The sequence below is a fragment of the Tursiops truncatus genome, chromosome 14 (assembly GCF_011762595.2).
Source record: "Tursiops truncatus isolate mTurTru1 chromosome 14, mTurTru1.mat.Y, whole genome shotgun sequence".
NCBI classification, from domain to species: Eukaryota; Metazoa; Chordata; class Mammalia; order Artiodactyla; family Delphinidae; genus Tursiops; species Tursiops truncatus.
The window spans coordinates 8,320,013-8,339,454 of record NC_047047.1 but is presented as its reverse complement, the minus strand read 5'-3'; the positions used below and the strand labels follow the sequence as shown (position 1 = coordinate 8,339,454).

The window sequence follows — 19,442 nt, the reverse complement described above, 5'->3', positions numbered from 1 at the left end:
CTGTGTTGCCTGGTGAACTGTTAGGTCGAAATTAAGCACACAAGACCTTCCCAAATGAAGCACACAAAACATTCTTGGAGCTTTGGGAATTTGTTTAAACTGTGAAATTTAAAATATTTTCCTAGGGGCAATTACTACCTAAACAAAAGGTTCTCTTCGGCCCAGTATTTCATAACGAATGATTTGTGGTCTACCTACATCTTAATCATCTAGGATGCTTGTAGAAATGCAGATTCCAGGGCCCCGCGCCTCTCGATTCTGATTCCTTACATCTAGTATGGAGCCCAGAAACAGGCACTTTTATGTCCACTCTCACACTTGGGAACTACTCTTTTGTAGCTTGATCCACAGTAAGCGTTGCAAGCAGAAATAAGAGGGGAATAAAACCACTTTAACAAGTAAAACCTTTTAAAAAGTCACCAACAGTTTAAAATGGTCCCCTGTATGACTTTTATTAGAGACAGCTATATAGTGACTTAAGAGAAAAGATACAGATTACTCCTATATCAATATTTTCCAATAAATCCATTTTAGCTTAAATTTTCATTTCCCTAAGGACTAATGATGTTGAACATCTTTTCATTTGTTTACTGCCCAATCAGATATCTTCTTTTGCAAAGTGTCTGTTCAAAGTATTTTAACTGGGATGTCTTAATTTTGAGTTTAAGAGTTCTTTATATATTCTAGATACATGTCCTTTGTCAAATGTATGTACTGTATTTTCTCCCTGTCCCTCCTTTTCCTATTATCAATGATGTCTTTTGGATAGTGACATCATCAAGATGGTGACGTAGGTCATTCTTGACTTCAGTCCCCCTCACAAGAAGACCACCCAACAACGACCCATAGATGAGATACCATTGTGAAAATCCCAAAATACAGGGGTGAGGCTCAAGAACATCCTTGGACCACAGAGAGCAGGAAAGAAGAAGAAGAAGAAAAAAACTGTATTAGAAAGGTAAGAGAAATGGCTATACTCTGGTCATATCACCTCTCTACCAGGCTGGTACAGCGCTGCACTGAGAGGGCCCCCTAGCGCCTACAGTTTCTCAGATGGGAAAGAGAGAGCCCACGGTGGACATCTAGCTCCCCCAGTGTTGTGGGGAGATAAGTGGACATCTAGAGTTATGAGGCCCAAAGAACCCCACACAGGTTGAACTTGAAAAGGCCTACAATGAGACACATTATGATTAAACTGTCAAAAGTCAAAGGCAAAGAGAGAATTCTGGAAGTAGCAAAAGTGACACATCACATACAAGGAACACCCCACTCCCCACCCCATAAGACTACATTAGTCCCCCCTCAACTGTGGTTTCACTTTCTGTAGTTTCAGTTACATGCGGTCAACCATGGTCTGAAAATATTAAATGAAAAATTCCTGAAATAAAAAATACATGTTTTAAACTGCACACCCTTCTGAGCAACATGATGAAACTTCCTGCTCTGCCCTGCCCGAGACATGAATCATCCCTTTGTCTACTGTACCCTTGCTGTATATGTGATCCACTGTCAGTATAGGAAAAAAACAGAGTATATATAGTGTTTGGTACTATCAGTAATAGTGTAGTGTTTGGAATGTATGCCCCGCAGATAAGAAGGAGGTACCGTACAGGTGGATTGCTCAACAGAAATTTTGTAGGCAAAGAGAGAGTGGGATGACATTCAAACTACTGAAAGAAAATAACTGTCAAACAACAATACTATACCCAGCAACGCTGTCATTCAGAAATCAAGGAGAGAGAAAGACTTCACTGAACAATCAAAAGTTGAGGGGGTTCATCATAGCCACTTCCGACGGCTGACGGGTTTAGTCTGACAACTGGTGTTGAAACCATTCACAGTTATTATAATATTTGATATGGCTGGGTTTAAGTCTACCATCAAAATTACTACAGTCTTCAAGATCTATGCAAAGTAGTACTGTTTTTTGCATATATGTCACTTCATGTATGGCTAAAAGCTCCAGAGCTAGAAAATTAATCTAAGAATAAACCCAAATGGAATCTTAAAAAACAACTTAAGAACATTCCTTTTAACTTTTTCACAAAATTTATAACAGATATTAGACAAACTGCAATTGTGAGCAGACTTTATCTGCCATTAAGGTATTAGCAAGTTCTGGCTCTAACTATAATCTTCTAGATGCTTATGGTTAACTGTAGGCAACCAAAATGGTTGTACTTAATAAAAAGCAAACTATACAGTCAATTAAAGAACCTCAACCACCTTAATTTGAAAAGTACTCCGTAGCCCAGTATTTTTGGCTTATATCCTAGAGATACCAGGAAACTTAAAGATCAGAAGACTCTGGTTCTTCTTGTGGACACTGTGTATACACATACACACACAGATACACACATGTATCCTTCTTACCTAACTGTATACACCAACATTTCCAGCTCTTATAACAACATAATATAATAACAACACTGCTCCCAATATCAAACCTTTGCACTAGCTGTTCCTCTGTCTGAAATGCTCTGCCCTAAGATTTTCACCAGGTAAGCTGAAACATCATTTCAGAGAGGCCTTCATTATGGTCAAATCTAAAGAAGCAATGGAGTCTTGTCTATCCCAGACCTTTCTCTAACTGATACTTTGTTCATTTATTTGGTGGCTTGTTGTCTATTTTCCCCATTAGCACACAGGTTTCACCAGGGCAGGAGTCTTGACTATCTGGCCCAGCCAGCACTGTGGTAGTTTTAAAACGTGTTCACAAATTCTCTGATCTGCCTCTCTTCAAGAGGTGGGGGCTTAATTCTGCTCTCCTTGGGGGTAACTTCCTATGAATAATATATGGTAGAAGTGACTGTGTGACCCAATTACAAAAGACACTGTGGCTTCCTCCTTGTGCTCTCTCTTGGATCTCCTGCTCTAGGGTCTCCAGCTGCTGTGACACAGGAACATTCAAGCAGTCCTACGGAGAGTTCCACACGGCAAAGAACTAAGGTCTCCTGCCAACAGCCAGTAAGGAACTGAGGCCTTCTGCTAATAGTATGTGAGTGAGCCATCTTGGAGAGGACCCACCGGGACCAGGCCTTCAGATGACTGCAGCTTCGGTTGATGTCTTGGCTGAAATCTCACGAGAGACCCTGAGCCACAACTACTTAGCAGAGCTGTTCCTAAATTTCTCACTCACGGAAGCAGAAAAATAATAAATGTCTGCTGTTTTAAGCTTCTAGGTTTGGAAGTAATTTATTACATAGCAATAGATAACAAACACAATGACTGAATCACTAATTCTTAGAACAATGCCTGGTGTATGTAAAGATTCCAGTAAATATTTGCTGAATGACTGAACAAATAAATTAACCAACACCCACAACTTATGTAACATTTTAATGTTTGCAAACTACTGTTACCCAAATAAGTCTCTCATTTGGTCCTTACAGCAACCTTATATAATGCCTTATATCACATATAAGATACATCAGGCCGAGAAATGATCTTCCCCAGTCTGCAAATGAAAGTCATGCTCAGAGCAGTTAAATAGTTTTTCTCCAGGCTACACATCTGGTGAACACAGAACTCAGGTCTCTTTAATTCCTAATCTCCCACCATAGGGCTCCACAACCCTAGGAAAAGACATTCATAAAAGGTGGCCTCACGTCCCAAAATATTAAATCATTACTGGTACTCATTATAACATTTTGGTGTTCAACTAAAATAAACACTGATGGAACACTATGTGCACATTATCCACCATTATATTATGTAGCTGGCATCTTTTTAAACAAAATATTATCATGTAATTGATAACTGTATTAACACAAATTAGAAAGGGTGAACCAGAAGGTAGGAGAGAAACATAAAAAAGAGTATCTTGGAAAATTCTTTCATAGTTTTACTTCCCATGATCCTGAGGTCGTGAAAGCAGCAGCTCTTCTCTTTGCGGAATGTGCTGGAAGCCCTTGGGGCTGAAGCAGATAGTAACCTTTGTGGTGGAGACGGAGCAAATGGTAGCCAGAGACTAGCTTCACCACCACTAGCTACAGAATCATTTTGTAACTAAGCTTTTCATGATATAAATTTCCCTGGAGCAGGTTAAGCTTCACTTACAGAATGAGAGTTTTCACTCAGGAGATCATGTATAGGCAATACAAGAAAGGATGGGGCTGAATCTCTTGCCTTACTAGAAGAGTCACAGGGCAGCAAATGGACTATACAACTGGGGAGTACAAGAAGTCAGAAATTGGCGCAGAGATGACTACAGGAGTTCAAAACCACAAAGCGTCCATCTCAGCAATCTCTAATGCTCAGCAGAAACGGGGGTACCCCCAAGGAGAAGCTGGTAGAGGCAGCCAGTAGTGGAGACCAGGAGCCGCAGTCAGAGGCTAACTTCACCTCAGCTGTGCCTTAGGCCTTGTGGACTGTTTTGATGATGAAAGTGAGACACCATGTGAGGCACACCCATGTGTCTCAGGTACCTGATCCCCTATAACTAAGCCCTGAGGCTTCTATCATTGGATTATAATATACTCTTCAAGTGAGCCACCTTCTTTCAGAAAGCAGATTGCCTTTGTCATTTCATCAACACATATGCTTTATAACCTCATCAGAAGCTGTGTCTCTACTGTCCTTCAAGACGTCTCAAGGCAGGGAGTGTACCCACAGCCCCAGCACAGAGCAGACTGTGCAGACTCTCACCTCTCTTCCCTACCATGTAAGCTCCATCACGACTACTTTCCTTCATGTGCCTCCACTGGCTCCCCTATGCCTCTTTCAAAGCATTTCCCCTCTAATTCTTAACTAACTCTATATGGCTCTTCTGGCTAAAGAGAGAAAACACAGCGAACACTGAAGGATTCCATACTTGATATAAGAATATCAAAGGGAATGCAACACGGGGCTGGTGATCAGAAGATAATGAATTCTACCTGAAACCCTGCCAGTCTAACCTTGTTAGCACATCCCTTGGTTCTAAGAATCTCAGAGTCCTCATGTGTCAAACAAGGGGGGTCAGCAAGACAACCAGTTAAGGTCTCCTGTAATTAGAATCATCTCTCCTTATACGGTAACTTCCTCTGCCAGGGGCCTGCAGGTAGACCCTTGATGACAACTGAGGGCAGCACTGCTCAGCCCATAAAAAGCGGGGAGGACCACGGGAGAGGTCACTGGGAGCTATAAAGCCGAAACTCTTCCAAAGCAAGGGGAGTTTCAGCTACAAGTAAACCCCTTTGCATGTGATGCGGAAGGAATGCTACGCAATGCACGACATGCAAATTCAGATTTAAACTTGGTCTTCCATACACAATACTTGAAATACATGATATAATGTGATTTACTATTTGTTTTCCCTCCTCACCAAAAAAAGTATGGGGAAAACGGAGAGCGGGAATCCCCCAGAAAGACCTAAAAGTATGTCAGTATCTTACTAACTACATAAAATTTTATATATTAAAAAAATATATATATATACCTATTACTGCCTTACCTTTTCTGTTGGTATGAACTGAGTCCAAGTGTTGTCTCAGTCTGTGAAGGAAGAAAACAATGGTGAAAACACGGAAACCAAATCTTTACACTACAGACATACAGAATATCCAACATATTTTATTACAGTTTCAACTTTGACCTTATACTTACTTTCAGGTTAAACCTGATCCCTAAATCATATGAAATGATTTGTCACACCATATAATTCAAATGAGAGAATAATTTGGATTAAATTTTAAACACACATGGAAGTAATGCAAAGTAATAGGACTGATTTTTAGAAGCCTGTCAAACCAATACATCCTATGAGAAGAGTCCTCTTTCCAATTACTGTGTGAGGCTACCCGTGTCTCTACTGTTCACTCCTTCCCAACTGTGTGCAGGTGCTGGTCTATTATGGTTCCTGCCACCATGGAGTTTGAGGTATGGGGCGGGGTAGGGGTAGGCGGAGTCAGTTATTTTAAAACTAAATAAATATGTGTTTATACATTGAATAAAAGGACTTTGGAAAAATTGGAAAGATGTTATGAAAGAGAATAAATAGGTGACATGCTTAAATATGTCATGAGGAAAGCCCTGTCTGAAGAGATAACATTTATACTGAAACCTAAAGGATAAAGAAGAGCTGTGTTTGGAGGTGGGATTTTGTGGTGGTGGAGAAAACAGCACGTGCAAAGGTCCTAGTACAGGAAAGAGCCTGGATGCTCAAGAAACAGATGGCAGGTCTATGTGGCTGGAGTTTAGAGAGAAGAGGGAGAGAAGCAGAAATGAGGTTGGAGGTGAGGCAGCGCCCTATTGTGTCGTGCCCTGGTAAGAAGCCATGCTAAGAAGTCTGGATTGTGTTGTACTCTAAATGTAGTACAAGGGGACTGAAGTTGTCGGGGAGAAACAGAGACACAGACGTGGTCTAGACGATTTAAGTGTTAAAGACATTATTTGGCTGTAGTGTAGGATATGGATTAGAAGATCAGCAATCACACTTCTAGGTTAATACCCCAAAGAACTGAATGCAGAGAGTAGGGACTCAACAGTTATTTAGATATCCATGTTCATAGCAGCATTATTCACAATTGCAAAGCCTGGAAGCTACGCAAGCACCTACTGATGAATAAATGAAGAAACAAAATGTGGTGTATACCTACAAAAAAATATTATTCAGCCTTGAAAAGGAAGGAAATTCTGACATATGCTACAACATGGATGAACCTTGAAAACTAAGTCTACACTTAGACTAAATGAAACAAGCCAGTCACAAAAGGACAAAAACTATATGATTCCATTTACATGAGGTACTTAGAGTCGACAAATTCACAGAGACAGAGAGTAGAATGCTGGTTGCCAGGGGCTGCAGTAGGGGGAATGGGGAATTGTTGTTTAATGGGCACACAGTTTCGGTTTGGGATGAAAATAAAAGGTCTGGAGCTAGATGGTGGTGATGCAGAAACAAATGCGAATGTACTTAATGCCACTGAAATGTACACTTAAAAATGGTTAAAATTGTAATTTTATGTTATGCGTATTTTACTACAATAGAAAAAAAAGCTACAGCAATCAAGACACTGTGGCACCAGTATAAAGGCAGACAACACAGATCAACAGAACTGGAGAAAACTCAGAAACGAACTCACGTTTATAGTCAACTTGATTTTCAACAAAGGCATCAATGTAATTCAGTAGAGAAACATGTATCTTTTCAACAGATGGTGCTGGAACAACTGAACAAAGCTTGGGGGAAAATGAACCCTTACCCTTGTATCACACCAGGCACTCAAATTAATTTTAGATAAATCATAGTTCTAAGCATAAAAACTAAAATTATAAAGTTTCAACAAAAAAAATAGATATTTGCAACATTCAAACAGACAAAGATTTCATGAACAGGACCAAAAAAACACTAGTCATAAAAGAAGAAACTGATGGATTGGACTTCATCAAACTTTTAAAAATACGCTCACCAAAAGACATTGCTATGAAAATGAAAAGGCAAACCACATACTGAGAGAAAATATTTGCAAATCACCTATTTGATGAAGGACTTGTATCTTGAACATATGAAGAACTTATGAATCTGAATAATAAGAAAACCACCCAATTTTAAAAAATGAGCAATTCTACAAATGTCCGTTAAGAACATGAGAAGATGCTCAGCACCAGTTATCAAGGGAGAGCAAATTTAAACTCCAACAATACACTACAGCCTACAATAATGTCCAAAATGGAAAAGACTGACCATACTGAGGGCTGGCAAGGATGTGCAGTAACTGGAACTTTCATACACTGCCGGTGGGAATGTAAAACAGAATCACCATTTTAGAAGAAGCTTGGCAATTTCTTACAAGTTCAACTTAAAACACCCACCATATGACCACTCAGATATTTGCCCAAGGGAAACAAAAGCATAAGTCCATACAAAGACTTATACATGAATGCTTATGGCAGCTTTATTTGTTACTGGAACCACCGAAATTTCCATCAACAGATGAAGTGACACATGAATTGTGGTATGGGATAGAACAGTAGAATATTACTCAGCGATAAAAAGAGAGTAAACTCAAAGACTAGGAACCTTTCTTTTTCTCTATGAAATATTTCTTTATTATTTTAGAAAAAATATTTTTAAAAGAAGAGAAAATAACATTTGAATGGGGAAAAAGAAAGAAACTACTGATACATGCAACAACATTGATAACTCTTAAAATAATCACGCTGAGTCAGATTCCCAAAAAGTACGTTCTATACGATTCCATTTATATAAAATGATTTCAAGTATAAACTGATGGTGTCAGAAAGCAAATCAGCGTTGCCTAGAGATGGGGAGGAGGGTAGAGGGATTACCCAGGGTCACAAGTAAACTTTTGGGGGCCACGGATACATATATCTATTATCTTGATTGCAGTAATACTTTCACAGGTGTATAATATGTTGAACTTTTCAAATCATACACTTTAAACATGCACAGTTTACTGTGTGTCACTTTTACTTCAATAAAAAGTACAACCTAAGAATTCTAGGACATGCCAAACTGTGGTCCCCATCTGGAGCTGACAGAAAGGAGACTCAGGAAGTGTAGCACCCATGTATACTTTCTGGAGGGGAAAAAAATATCTTCATGAAGACAATCTGGGCAAGATGATTACTCATGAAGAATTGCAAATGAGGAAGCTGTCTTGTGAAAGATAAGCAGATACAGTAAAGGAACTGTGGAAATAAGGTTAGAAAAGCAGAAAGTAAATGTTGTTTTTGAAGTATAAGCCACAAAATAGAAAAGTCATTTAACTATAATAAGAATAAAAATCTCAGCACAACCCTAAATATTGAGAGAAAAGGAAAGATCACAATAGACACTACTTTGTTTCTGAAGTAATTTGAGAAATGAAGGTTTAAACATATCTTAAATACGTATCTGAAACTTAAGCCCCGAAACTGAGAGAAAACAAAAAGGAAGGCATAAAAATTAGATGGAATAGATTAAACACATATATAGCATGATTATCTCATTTAGAGATAAACTCGTCTATTAAGAAAGACAAAAGGATCATGTTGAAAAACCAAAGCCCAACTATAGACTGTAAATACCTAACACAAAAGGATTCAAAAATGTTGAAAGCCGAAGAATGAGCAAAAATAAACAAGGTAAACGCCTCCTCCCACCCCATCCCCCAGAAAAGAAGAGAAAAATCAAGCAAAAAAAGGGTTACATTAGTAACAATGAAAAGATCTGCTATTTACGTAAGTATTTTATAACTGAACAGCAAAAAGAAAGAAAAAGAAAGAAACTGGGGAAAAGAATACTGTGATTGAAATATAAGCAAAGAACAGGAGGCAAATCACTTAAAGAAAAATAAATGGCCAGTAATCATATGAAAAAAGATGGTCAGCTCACCAAACTATGAAGTAATCCCTAGAAGAGACTGAGATTTCCTATTTCACCATCTGATTAGTGGAAACCTTTGAACTTTATGCTCAGAGATAAGGGTCTGTCAGGAGTACTCAGGGCCCTAGAAAATGTCTGTGCCATGTATTCCTGTATCTTCTATCAAATATAAGACATACCTACAATATTTCAAAGTAAACTTCGCTGAATCGCAGATACTTAAAGTTGGTAACGCTTGACACATTGCAAATGATCTTTTCACTGTGCATCTACAAAGATAAGCACAATTCCCACCCACAATTCAGACTCCATTCTTCTGTTGCATTTAAGGGCTCCAGTCTCAGCCTAGCTCACTGCTAGGCTCCACATTCCAGACCAGTCTGAGCACAGTCTCTCTCAGAGAGCACCCCAAAGGGATATAAAGGAGGAAAATGAACTATTCTTCCACTCAAATGGAAAAGACTCTGCAAAAATAAGTATGTGGTATATTCCCAAACAGTATTAAATTCTCTTATCATAAAAATAATATATAAGTTTATCCCTATAACCTAGTGGTTCCAATTGGGGGCAATTTTGTCCTCCGGGGCATTTGGCAATGTCTAGAGACATTTTTGATGGTTGCAACTGGAAGGGCTACTGGCATCTAGAGGGTAGAGGCCAGGGATGCTGCTAAACACCGTACAACACTTAAAACAGTCTTCTTTCCTCATCTCCCAGCAAGGAATTACCTGGTCCAAAATATAAATATTGCCAAGACTGAAAACCCTACTGTAACCTGAATTTTATAAAGACATATCAATAATTTAATTTTCATTTGTAATAACATCTCCTTACATTATAATTCAAAGTGCATTAACGGCCACAACTGTCTCTATCTCTAGTGGTCCTTGCAATTCTCAATACACTGGAGACACTCAAATTATATTTACCAGTCCAGGATCAAACAGTATATGTCAGAATTCAAATCTTGTGCTCTTATGTGTAATTATTACACACTTATTATGACATATCCTTTTTTCTTTTTTTTTTTTTGGTTTTGTGGCTTGCGGGATCTTAGTTCCCCAACCAGGGGTTGAACCCATGCCCTCAGGAGTGAAAGTGTGGAGCCCTAACCACTGAACCGCCAGGGAATTCCTGACATACCCTTGATAAGACTGTATATGCCTAAAACTGACTTCTTTTAGCTTACACAAGCTGAAGTTGGCCACTCATTTCCTTTTATGTATATTTTACATTATTTTCTTAGTGGTTACCCTGGAGATTATAATTTATATCTTACATCTACAACAAACTTGTTTGAATTCCTACCAGCTCAGCTTCAATAGTATACTTAATTCCGACATTTTGCTATTTGTTTTCTATATGCCTTATACTGTTTTACTCCCTCATTTCCTGAAGTCCTGTCATCTTTTGGTTTAGTTGATTTTTTGGTAGTGAAATGTTTAAATTCATTTTGTGTATTTCCTATATTATTTTCTTTGTGGTTACCATGGGGATTAATCTAACATCCTAAAGTTATAACACCCTAATTGGAATTTTTATCAGATTTAACTCAATCACACTCAATGCGTACTTCTTTACAGCTCCATCCCTACTTCTTTTGGTTGTTAATGTCACAGAATTTCTTCTTTTTGTATCCAAAAACAAACTAAGAATTATTTTAAGTACATTAATCTTTAAATTATATAGAAAACAAAATGTGGAGTTACAAACCAAAGTGACAATAATCCTTGCTTTTAGACTATTTTTTTTAAATGTATTAGTCTCAAATCTTGTAAAAAACAAAAAGTGGAGTTTCAAACCATTGTTACAATAATACCGACTTTTAAACTGCCCATGTATTTACTTTTACTGTGATCTTTATTTCTTCATATGGCTTTACCTTGTTGTCTAGTGTTCTCTCATTTTTACCTGCAGGACTCCCTTCAGCATTTCTTGCAAGGCAGGTCTAATGGTAATGAGATTCCTCAGCTTTTGTTTATCTGGTAATGTCTTAATTTCTCCCTCACTTTTGAAGAACAGTTTTGCCAGTTATAGGATTCTTGGTTGATAGTTTTTTCCTTCTAATACTTTGAATATATGGGTCCACTGCCTTCTGGTCTCCAAAGTTTGTGATGAGAAATCTCTTAATAACTTATCGAGGATCCTTTTTATGTGATGAGTCCCGTTGCTCTTGTTGCTTTCAAGATTTTCTTTGCCTTTTTAAGGTCTGATTTAACATGTCCCAGTATGAGTCTCTGAGTTCATCTTACTTGGAGTTCATTGAGCTTCTTGGATGCTTATATTCATGTCTTTCATTAATTTGTGACATTTTCAGGCATTATTTCTTCAAGTATTCTGTCTCTTTCTCTTTTTACCTTTCAGGACTCCCACAATGCATATGTTGGGTCACTTGATGGTCTTAGGCTCTACTGACTTTTCTTTAATCTTTCTGTTCCTCAGCATAGAGAATTTTTCACTTAAGTTACTGTATTTTCAGCTCAATTTTCTTTTTAATTTCTTTTTTCCCCAGCTTCACTGAGGTATAGTTGGAAAATAAAAATTGTTTATATTTAAGGTGTACAATGTGATGTTTTGATATACATACACATTGTGAAATGATCACCTCATATACTCTTTTTTTTTGGTGAGAGCAATTAACTACTATCTTAGCAAATTTCAAGTATATAATACAGTATTATACCTACAGTCATGTTGTACACTAAATCTCTAAAAGTTATTCATCTTGCAAAACTGAAATATTGTACAAAAACTGAAATGAAAAATTCATTAGAACGATTCAAAGGCAGATTTGAGCAGGCAAAAGAAAGAATCATCAAACTTGAAGACAAGACAGTGGAAATTCTCGAGTCTGAGGAACAAAAAGATGAAAGATTAAAGAAAAGTCAGTACTCCTCTTATCAGCAAAATCTGACTGCTCTCAGTTTGTGCCCTTCTAGGGGTACTTCTGCTTCTTTGATGGATTCTGAATTTCTCTTCAAAGTATTTTGGTACCAACATTTACTTTTATGTCAGTGTTTCTGTACAAGAATGAGAGCTAGGGCTGCCTACTCTGCCATCTTGATGATGTCACCCTCTTTTGGTTTTCTTTTTAGGTTTTCTATCTTTTTATTGATATTTCCATTTTATTCATACATTGTTTTCTTGATTTTCTTCACATCTTCCTTTAGTTCTTTGGGCATCCTTAAAATGACTGTTTTAAAGCAGATCTACTTCAAATTTGTATAGTAGATCTGCCATCGGGTCTTTTTCAGAGATAGTTTCTGTTGATTAATTTTTTCATTTGAATGAGCCATACTTTGTTTCTTTTTGTACACTGTGATTTTTTGTTTAAAACTGGATATTTGAATTTAATAATGGAGTAACTCTGGGTGTCAGATTCTCCTCCTTTTCCAGAGTTTGCTATCTGTTTGCTTCTGTTTATTGTTTTTGGTTTTATGATGTAGGCTATGTCTGTGCCAAAGATAAGCCTGAGGTGTACACTTAAGGTCTTCTCAGGTGTTTTATGAACCTGGGCCTTTCCCTGAACATTCAAAGTGATTTTCTAATTTCCCCCATATATGCAGTGGCTTTTGAAGGTTGTCAGCCCTTTAAATCTTCTGGTTCACTTCAGGGTGAGGAACTTTTAACAATGGGGGAGTTGCAACAATAATGGCCGCCTGCCTCTCTGTCTAAACCTCTGATCAAAAGCAGCAATCAGGGCATGCATCCCCAATACCTGGAGGACAGAAGCCTTTTTTGCCCACAGGCTTCTGCAAGCTGTGTGCAAGCTGCTTGATGAACATGCACAGCTGCTTGCCGCAGGGCCGGGGGTGAGGGTGGGTAACTGCTTCTAGGCTGAGAGCTGAAATGGACCATATTTTACTTCAATTTACCTCAAGCCTTCCGCTTGAAGCTATAAGCATTCAAAAGACTCCAGAGTCCCAAAATAGTTATACTATTTTTGTTATTGGTGTGAAGTCAAAGTTTTATTTCTCCCATATAGATATTCACTTGTCCTAGCACCCTTTATTGACTGTTCCCCAATATTTTCTTTCCCCAATATTCTTCAGCGACACTTTATTCATAAATCAAGTATCCATATATGTGTGAGTCTGGCTAGACTCTGTTGCCTTTTCTGATCTATAGAAGTGGTATAATTCATACGGCTCAACATAAACATAGAAATGCAGTTGCTTTTTATGTATCAACTGTTATCCTGCAAACTTGCTAAATTGCTTATTGAATCTAGTAACTTATCTGTAGATGCTTTGGATGACCTCCATAAACTATCATAATCTGCGGTGCATAACATTTTTTTCTTCCTTTTCAATCCTTTTAGTTTTTAATTCTTTTTCTTGTATTTATTTATTTTTAAATTTTATTTATTTTTACAAGTTATTTATTTATTTATTTATTTATGGCTGCGTTGGGTCTTCGTTGCTGTGTGTGGGCTCCCTCCAGCTGCCGTGAGCGGGGCCCACTCTTTGTTGCGATGCACGGGCTTCTCATTGCGGTGGCTTCTCTTGTTGCAGAGCACAGGCTCTAGGTGCGCGAGTTTCAGTAGCTGTTCTTGTCTTACTTTATTGGCTACAACTAGCATGATGTTGAATGTAAGTGGTATTTAGTGGGCATCTTTGATCCATTCTTCATCTCAGAGATAAAACTTTCAGCATTTCACTGTTAAGTATGTTGTTTACCATAGTTTTTTCCACATTCCTCCTCCTTAACAGATATCCTTTATTATATGTGCCAGCTGGGGTTCTCAGCAAGCTCCTGAGGCAGAATCCTCAGTGTCTGCTCACCTTAAGAACTGACTCAGCTTCCTATGTTCTATATACCAAATCTTAGTAGCCTTGCCAAGCAGGAATTACAATGGTCAAAACACCAACTAAAGAAAACATGGGCTAAGAGGATTGCTACGATTTCTAATCATATCCTAACATTACTAGTGATAACGCATGGAATGCACTGGCAAGAAATGCACATGCATCATACTGTGGAAAGAGCTCTGGAACCAGGAAGCCGGGTACTTACTGGATGCTGGATTCTTACTCTAGCAACTGAATATTCTATGAGCCTCATTTTCCTTTTCTTTAAAAATAAAATAGGAAATCAAGTCCAAACTTTCTAGCAAATTTTTAATGTTTTTACAATTTTTACTGACTTATCATCAATTAATTTTTAGGACTTAAAAAATCACCATGAGCCAAGCCACATGACTGTAACATAAATTCCACAATCTGGGAACGAATGCTCTCAAGCAAAATTCTAATTTTAAATAATGTAAAACAAGGCTGTTGCTTTGACTCTCTCCCTGCTTTAGCTTTAATTTAATTTGGAGAAACCCAATATATATTCTGCCACAGAAATGCTACATGAACCTACTTCTCTTCTAATCACAGGAAACCAGGAGCTGTTTAAGAAATAGCTGAACTTATTGGCAAATTATCGCCAGAAAGAATGACATTATGTCAAAATCAAAACAGTTGTTCCTAGGCAACATTCTTCAACATTAAAATGAATGATTTTTATAAATTTCTATTCAGAGGGGTCTTATGTTCTGTTACTTGCAGATATATAATCCACTATATATAGCATCTCAACATTAGGCATTCTGCAGGAGGCTTAGTGAGGTTTCACTGTGGCTGAGGTAACCAGTGGTAATACCTGCCCTTAACACTCCAGTCTAAAATTACCTTAGCTATAGAACTCTGAGGCCTCCCCCAAGCACTGGTCCAAGCATTTCAGCAGATCCAAAGAGGGTGAGCAAATGACATCCCAGCTGACGAGCTCTTCCACACCCAAGTCCTTTTAGACGTGAATTGACAGCCTCCCCCAGCAAAAACACATGTCAAGCTTCAGAGTTTTCAAAATGGATTATCAACTTGCAACCTAGATGTCTAGTTCCTGAAGGATATAATAAATCCTTTTTCAATCAGTACAGGATAACTACACTCAGAGAATTTTTTAGAAATTCAGTCCTGAGTTGCCTGCTCTCTAGATCCTGCAAATCACCAAAAGGGAGATGTTTAAAACAGTGATTTCTATAGGTTCTCCAAGTTCTCATCTTGCAACAGATTAAAGAACTAGAGCAAGAGACTAAGATCATTTTCTAGCAAGGTGGCTTTACAAAACTAGAGATCATTATATATCTTCAGTTGTTATTCACTTTTAAAATATAAAAAGCCATACGAAGACTTTCTGCAAGCACCATGCAGCCACTGCCTGCTGTGTTTCTCAACATCTCTTATATAAAAGTAGAATAATAAGTTTATTTAAAAATTTAGAAACAGGGAAAAAGTTTTCATCTGAAACATTTATTTGCTTCATTGTCAGAGAAAAAGAACCTTACAACCCATCACTTTTTTCCTTGCTTACTTTGTTTGGCTTAGTGTCTGAAATCTAAATTTATGCTAAAACACAAATCTTATTCCAAGTCCCTAGCAGAATTATTTCTCTATTGCCTTGATCTAACTTTAATTTTCACTTTCCTGCCTTTATTATAAGCTACAGGAGAACTATTTAAGTCATGTATTTAGTTATAAGTAAGTAAACAAATACATCATAGGCAGCATCATGTAACAAAGAGACTAACAATCACACCTGGAGTGAGAAGACCAGAATTCTAATACCCATGCCATTACTGCAAAGTCATGGGATCGTGGGCAACTTTCTTAATCTAAACCTTGGTTTCCCCTGAATATAACATGAATAAAAAAATTATCAGCCATGCTATCAAATAACATGGTATTTAAAAACACTTGTTATTATTACAAAGGTGGTGAGTACTGTAAGACAAGCATAGAATATGAAAAAAGTTTGGAAGGAGAAAATCAGCCACAAAAATCAGGGTTGGTTAAGATGGCTTTTACTGTCTCTTTCAGCTCTGAAATTCTAGAACTGCTTTTTAGCTAAGAAGACTAAAATAGGCTTCACGGTGCTACGTGAGCTATGTCTGAAAGGCAGAATAGGATTTTTATCAGATTACACTTTCTAATTTTATGTATAATATATATAAAGACACGGCTTAGAATGGCTAGTGGAAGGATGATATAGATGTAAAGCTGCAGAACTTATATCCTCTGGAGAAGTTCTCTTCCAGATAAATATTTTTCGGTCCAACATCCAAATTCAGCGTTTCACTCACTGGCTCCATACTAATAGAGCTTACCACCAATTCCACTGCTCCTGATCTAACTCTCCCCACCTAACCTCTCAACATCCCCCAGAAATATTTTATTTAAAAGGTAATCCATACAGCTATGGAGGTTTTTATTATTACCAATGACTCTACTGCCCTGTCTGCATATGAAGCTCATAAAATATATTTCATATGAACCAGTTACGTTTTAAAAGAAAAATAATAATCAGATGTTATTCAAGGCTTGACACTGAGATAATTCTTCAAGCTTAAAATAAAATTACCTGTAGAAGTCCTCCATCATCAAAACGCAGTACTTCTATTATGCTCTCCGACTGAATAAATGCTGTGAAGGAAGCAAAACATATTATCACTTAACGGGAACATAAATTTCATTTAAATAAAATCTTTTAAAGTTAATTACTACAACTTAATATTTTGAAAATATACTGCTTGATGGTGATGGTTGAAGAGAAAAATCTGACTAGTTCTTCAGGATTTTAGTAACTATGAAACCAAAACAATACAACCCAATTAGAAAGTATTTTTAACAACCTACAGGCTATTTAAGCCACTCACAAAATATTTACTCCTGCTATACTGCCAGAAAGCACAAAACAGTAAAATTCAACTAGATGCAGCTGATTATTTTCACTGAGAGATTAACTGAAAATAACATAAACACATAGGAAACATCACTAGAGGATTTTATTTCCCCCCAAAATGGTAAGCTGAAGTTCTATATCATTTGCTCATTTGTAGTGATGACAGGACCTGGGATCAATGGTCAAAACTAACTTGGTGGGGGAGTGGGCAAGGAGAATGGCAAAAGATTATTCCATTCCAAGAAACTGAGTACAATGCAAAGACAGGGTATTTAAAAAGCTAACGTACGTTTACCATACAATCCAGCAATTGTGCTCCTAAATATTTACCCAACTGATTTGGAAATTTATGTCCACACAAAAATCTGCAAGCATTTCCTTATAGCAGCTTTTTTTCATAATCATCAAAAACTGGACACAATCAAGATGTCCTTCAATAGCTGAATAAAGAAACAAATGTAGATTAACCATACAGTGGAATATTAGTGATAAAAAGTAAAAGAAAGGGCTACATGCTCTATGATTTCAAGTATATGCCATTCTGGAAAAGGCAATACTGTAGAGATGGTAAAAAGATCAGTGGTTGCTAGGGGTTTGGAGAAAGAAAGGAAGGGTGGAATAAGCAAAGCATAGGGAATTTTTCAAAGCAGTGAAACTCTTCTGTATGATACTGTAATGGTAGATGCAATTAACACTATGCATTTGTCAAAAACAGAACTTCACAGCACAAAGTGTGAACCTACTGTATGCAATTAAAAAAATCATTTAGGAGATCACGAATCCCAAGATAGATTACAGAATATGACAAAACAATTTAAATACATAGCAAAGGTATGAAACCATCTCCCTGAAGTAGGGTGGAGTGGGGAAAGGTGCTGACCTAAGTAATTTGGAAATGAGTGGAATCTGTAAGACTAAAGGCAACAGAAACTGTACATAAGCACTATCTCTAGTTAATAAAGTTATTTTCCACAGGGGTTTGGGTTAACCATCCTGACGCTGCTATACATGTACACTGGAATTGAACAATATATGGATGGTGGATGGTGGATGGTGAGAGATTTCTCACTGTCGGAATAAGAGTTTACACAAAAGCAAGGGAAGGAGGCTAGAACAATCTATGTGGTAATGGATTAGAGTTGGCAACATCAGTACAAATTCATGTTGAGCTTAATACAGATACAGATGGTTGCATATAGAAATATTTACAGATGTGCATATACACAGGTTAGTATACACACATGTATTACAACCCAGTAGCAAAAAGCACATCTAGCACCTAGATCTTGGGTTCTACTACCATTCCCCAATAAAAGGAACTGGGGCTTCTTGGAGAAATGGCTGAATCTAGGACTGGGGCAGGAAATACACAAGATGAAATGGGAGCAACTTGTGCCAGAAAGTGCTTTAAAAAAAAAAGTCTTACATTGATGGGAATGTGTCAAACAGATGTAAGAGTTAACAGTAAGTGTTCCCAAATGGCCAAAGTTGGAACAACTTGAGCAATAAAATAAGTCAAGCAGTACTGGATTAAAACCCAAAGTATAAAATAAATATCTGTGAGTCCATACTGGTATAAAGAAATGAATGAATAAATAAACAATGGGGGAGAAGAGACAAAACTTTCAGGCAGAAGAATTCTAAACAATTTATACAGAAACTCTTCTACTTAGAAGGTGGAACATTATAACTTCCCATTCCTTAAGCATGGGATGCATATAGTGACTCCTAAAGAAAACAGTATGGAAAAGAGGAAAAAAGGAGTAATTTTACAATGGAGAAACTGACAAACGTTACCTCAGTCAGATGATCAAGGTCGATATCCACAGGGAAAAGTCATGTGGACAGTATCCTTGATACGTCATAACAAAAATGGCATTTTATCTCTGTGGTCTTCCTCCCCAGATCACATAACTCCAGACTCATCATGAGAAAAACATCAGACAAATCCCAGCTGAGGGACGTTATACAAGACACCTGACCAGTACACTCCTGAAAACTGTCAAGGTCATCAAGAACCAGAAAAGTTTGAGAAACTGTCACAGACCAGAGGCGCCTAAGGAGACATGACTACTAAATGTAATATGCTATTTTGGATGGGATTCTAAAAAAGAAAAAGGAAATCAGGTAAAAACTAAGGAAACCTGAATAAAATATGAACTGTACTTAATATACTAATACTGGTTCATTAATTGCAAAAAAAAAGTACCACATTAAGTGAGATGTTAATAATTGGGCAAACTGGGAGGGGGGTATAATGGCAACTCTGTACTATATTTAGAATTTTTATATAAATCTGAAACTGTTTTAAAATGAAAAGCTTATTTTTTAAAACCCATGAAACAATGGTGCTTCACTTGGCTTAACATGACCCTCACTGGCTCCTTCCTGTTGGTCTTTGGGT

General features: G+C 37.4%; 1 protein-coding gene across 6 annotated transcripts in view; it reads right to left on the bottom strand.

The window, feature by feature from the left end:
• The window catches only part of TMEM131 (transmembrane protein 131), a 192,812-nt gene that overhangs the window by 122,938 nt on the left and 50,432 nt on the right, over positions 1-19,442 (bottom strand). For all 6 annotated transcript variants that reach the window (XM_019931144.3, XM_019931142.3, XM_019931143.3 and 3 more), the window contains exons 2-3: positions 16,718-16,779; positions 5,435-5,475 (exon numbers count right to left, since the gene is read on the bottom strand). In XM_019931144.3, coding sequence (XP_019786703.2) covers positions 5,435-5,475; positions 16,718-16,779 — 103 coding nt within the window. The remainder of the gene's footprint in view (positions 1-5,434; positions 5,476-16,717; positions 16,780-19,442) is intronic.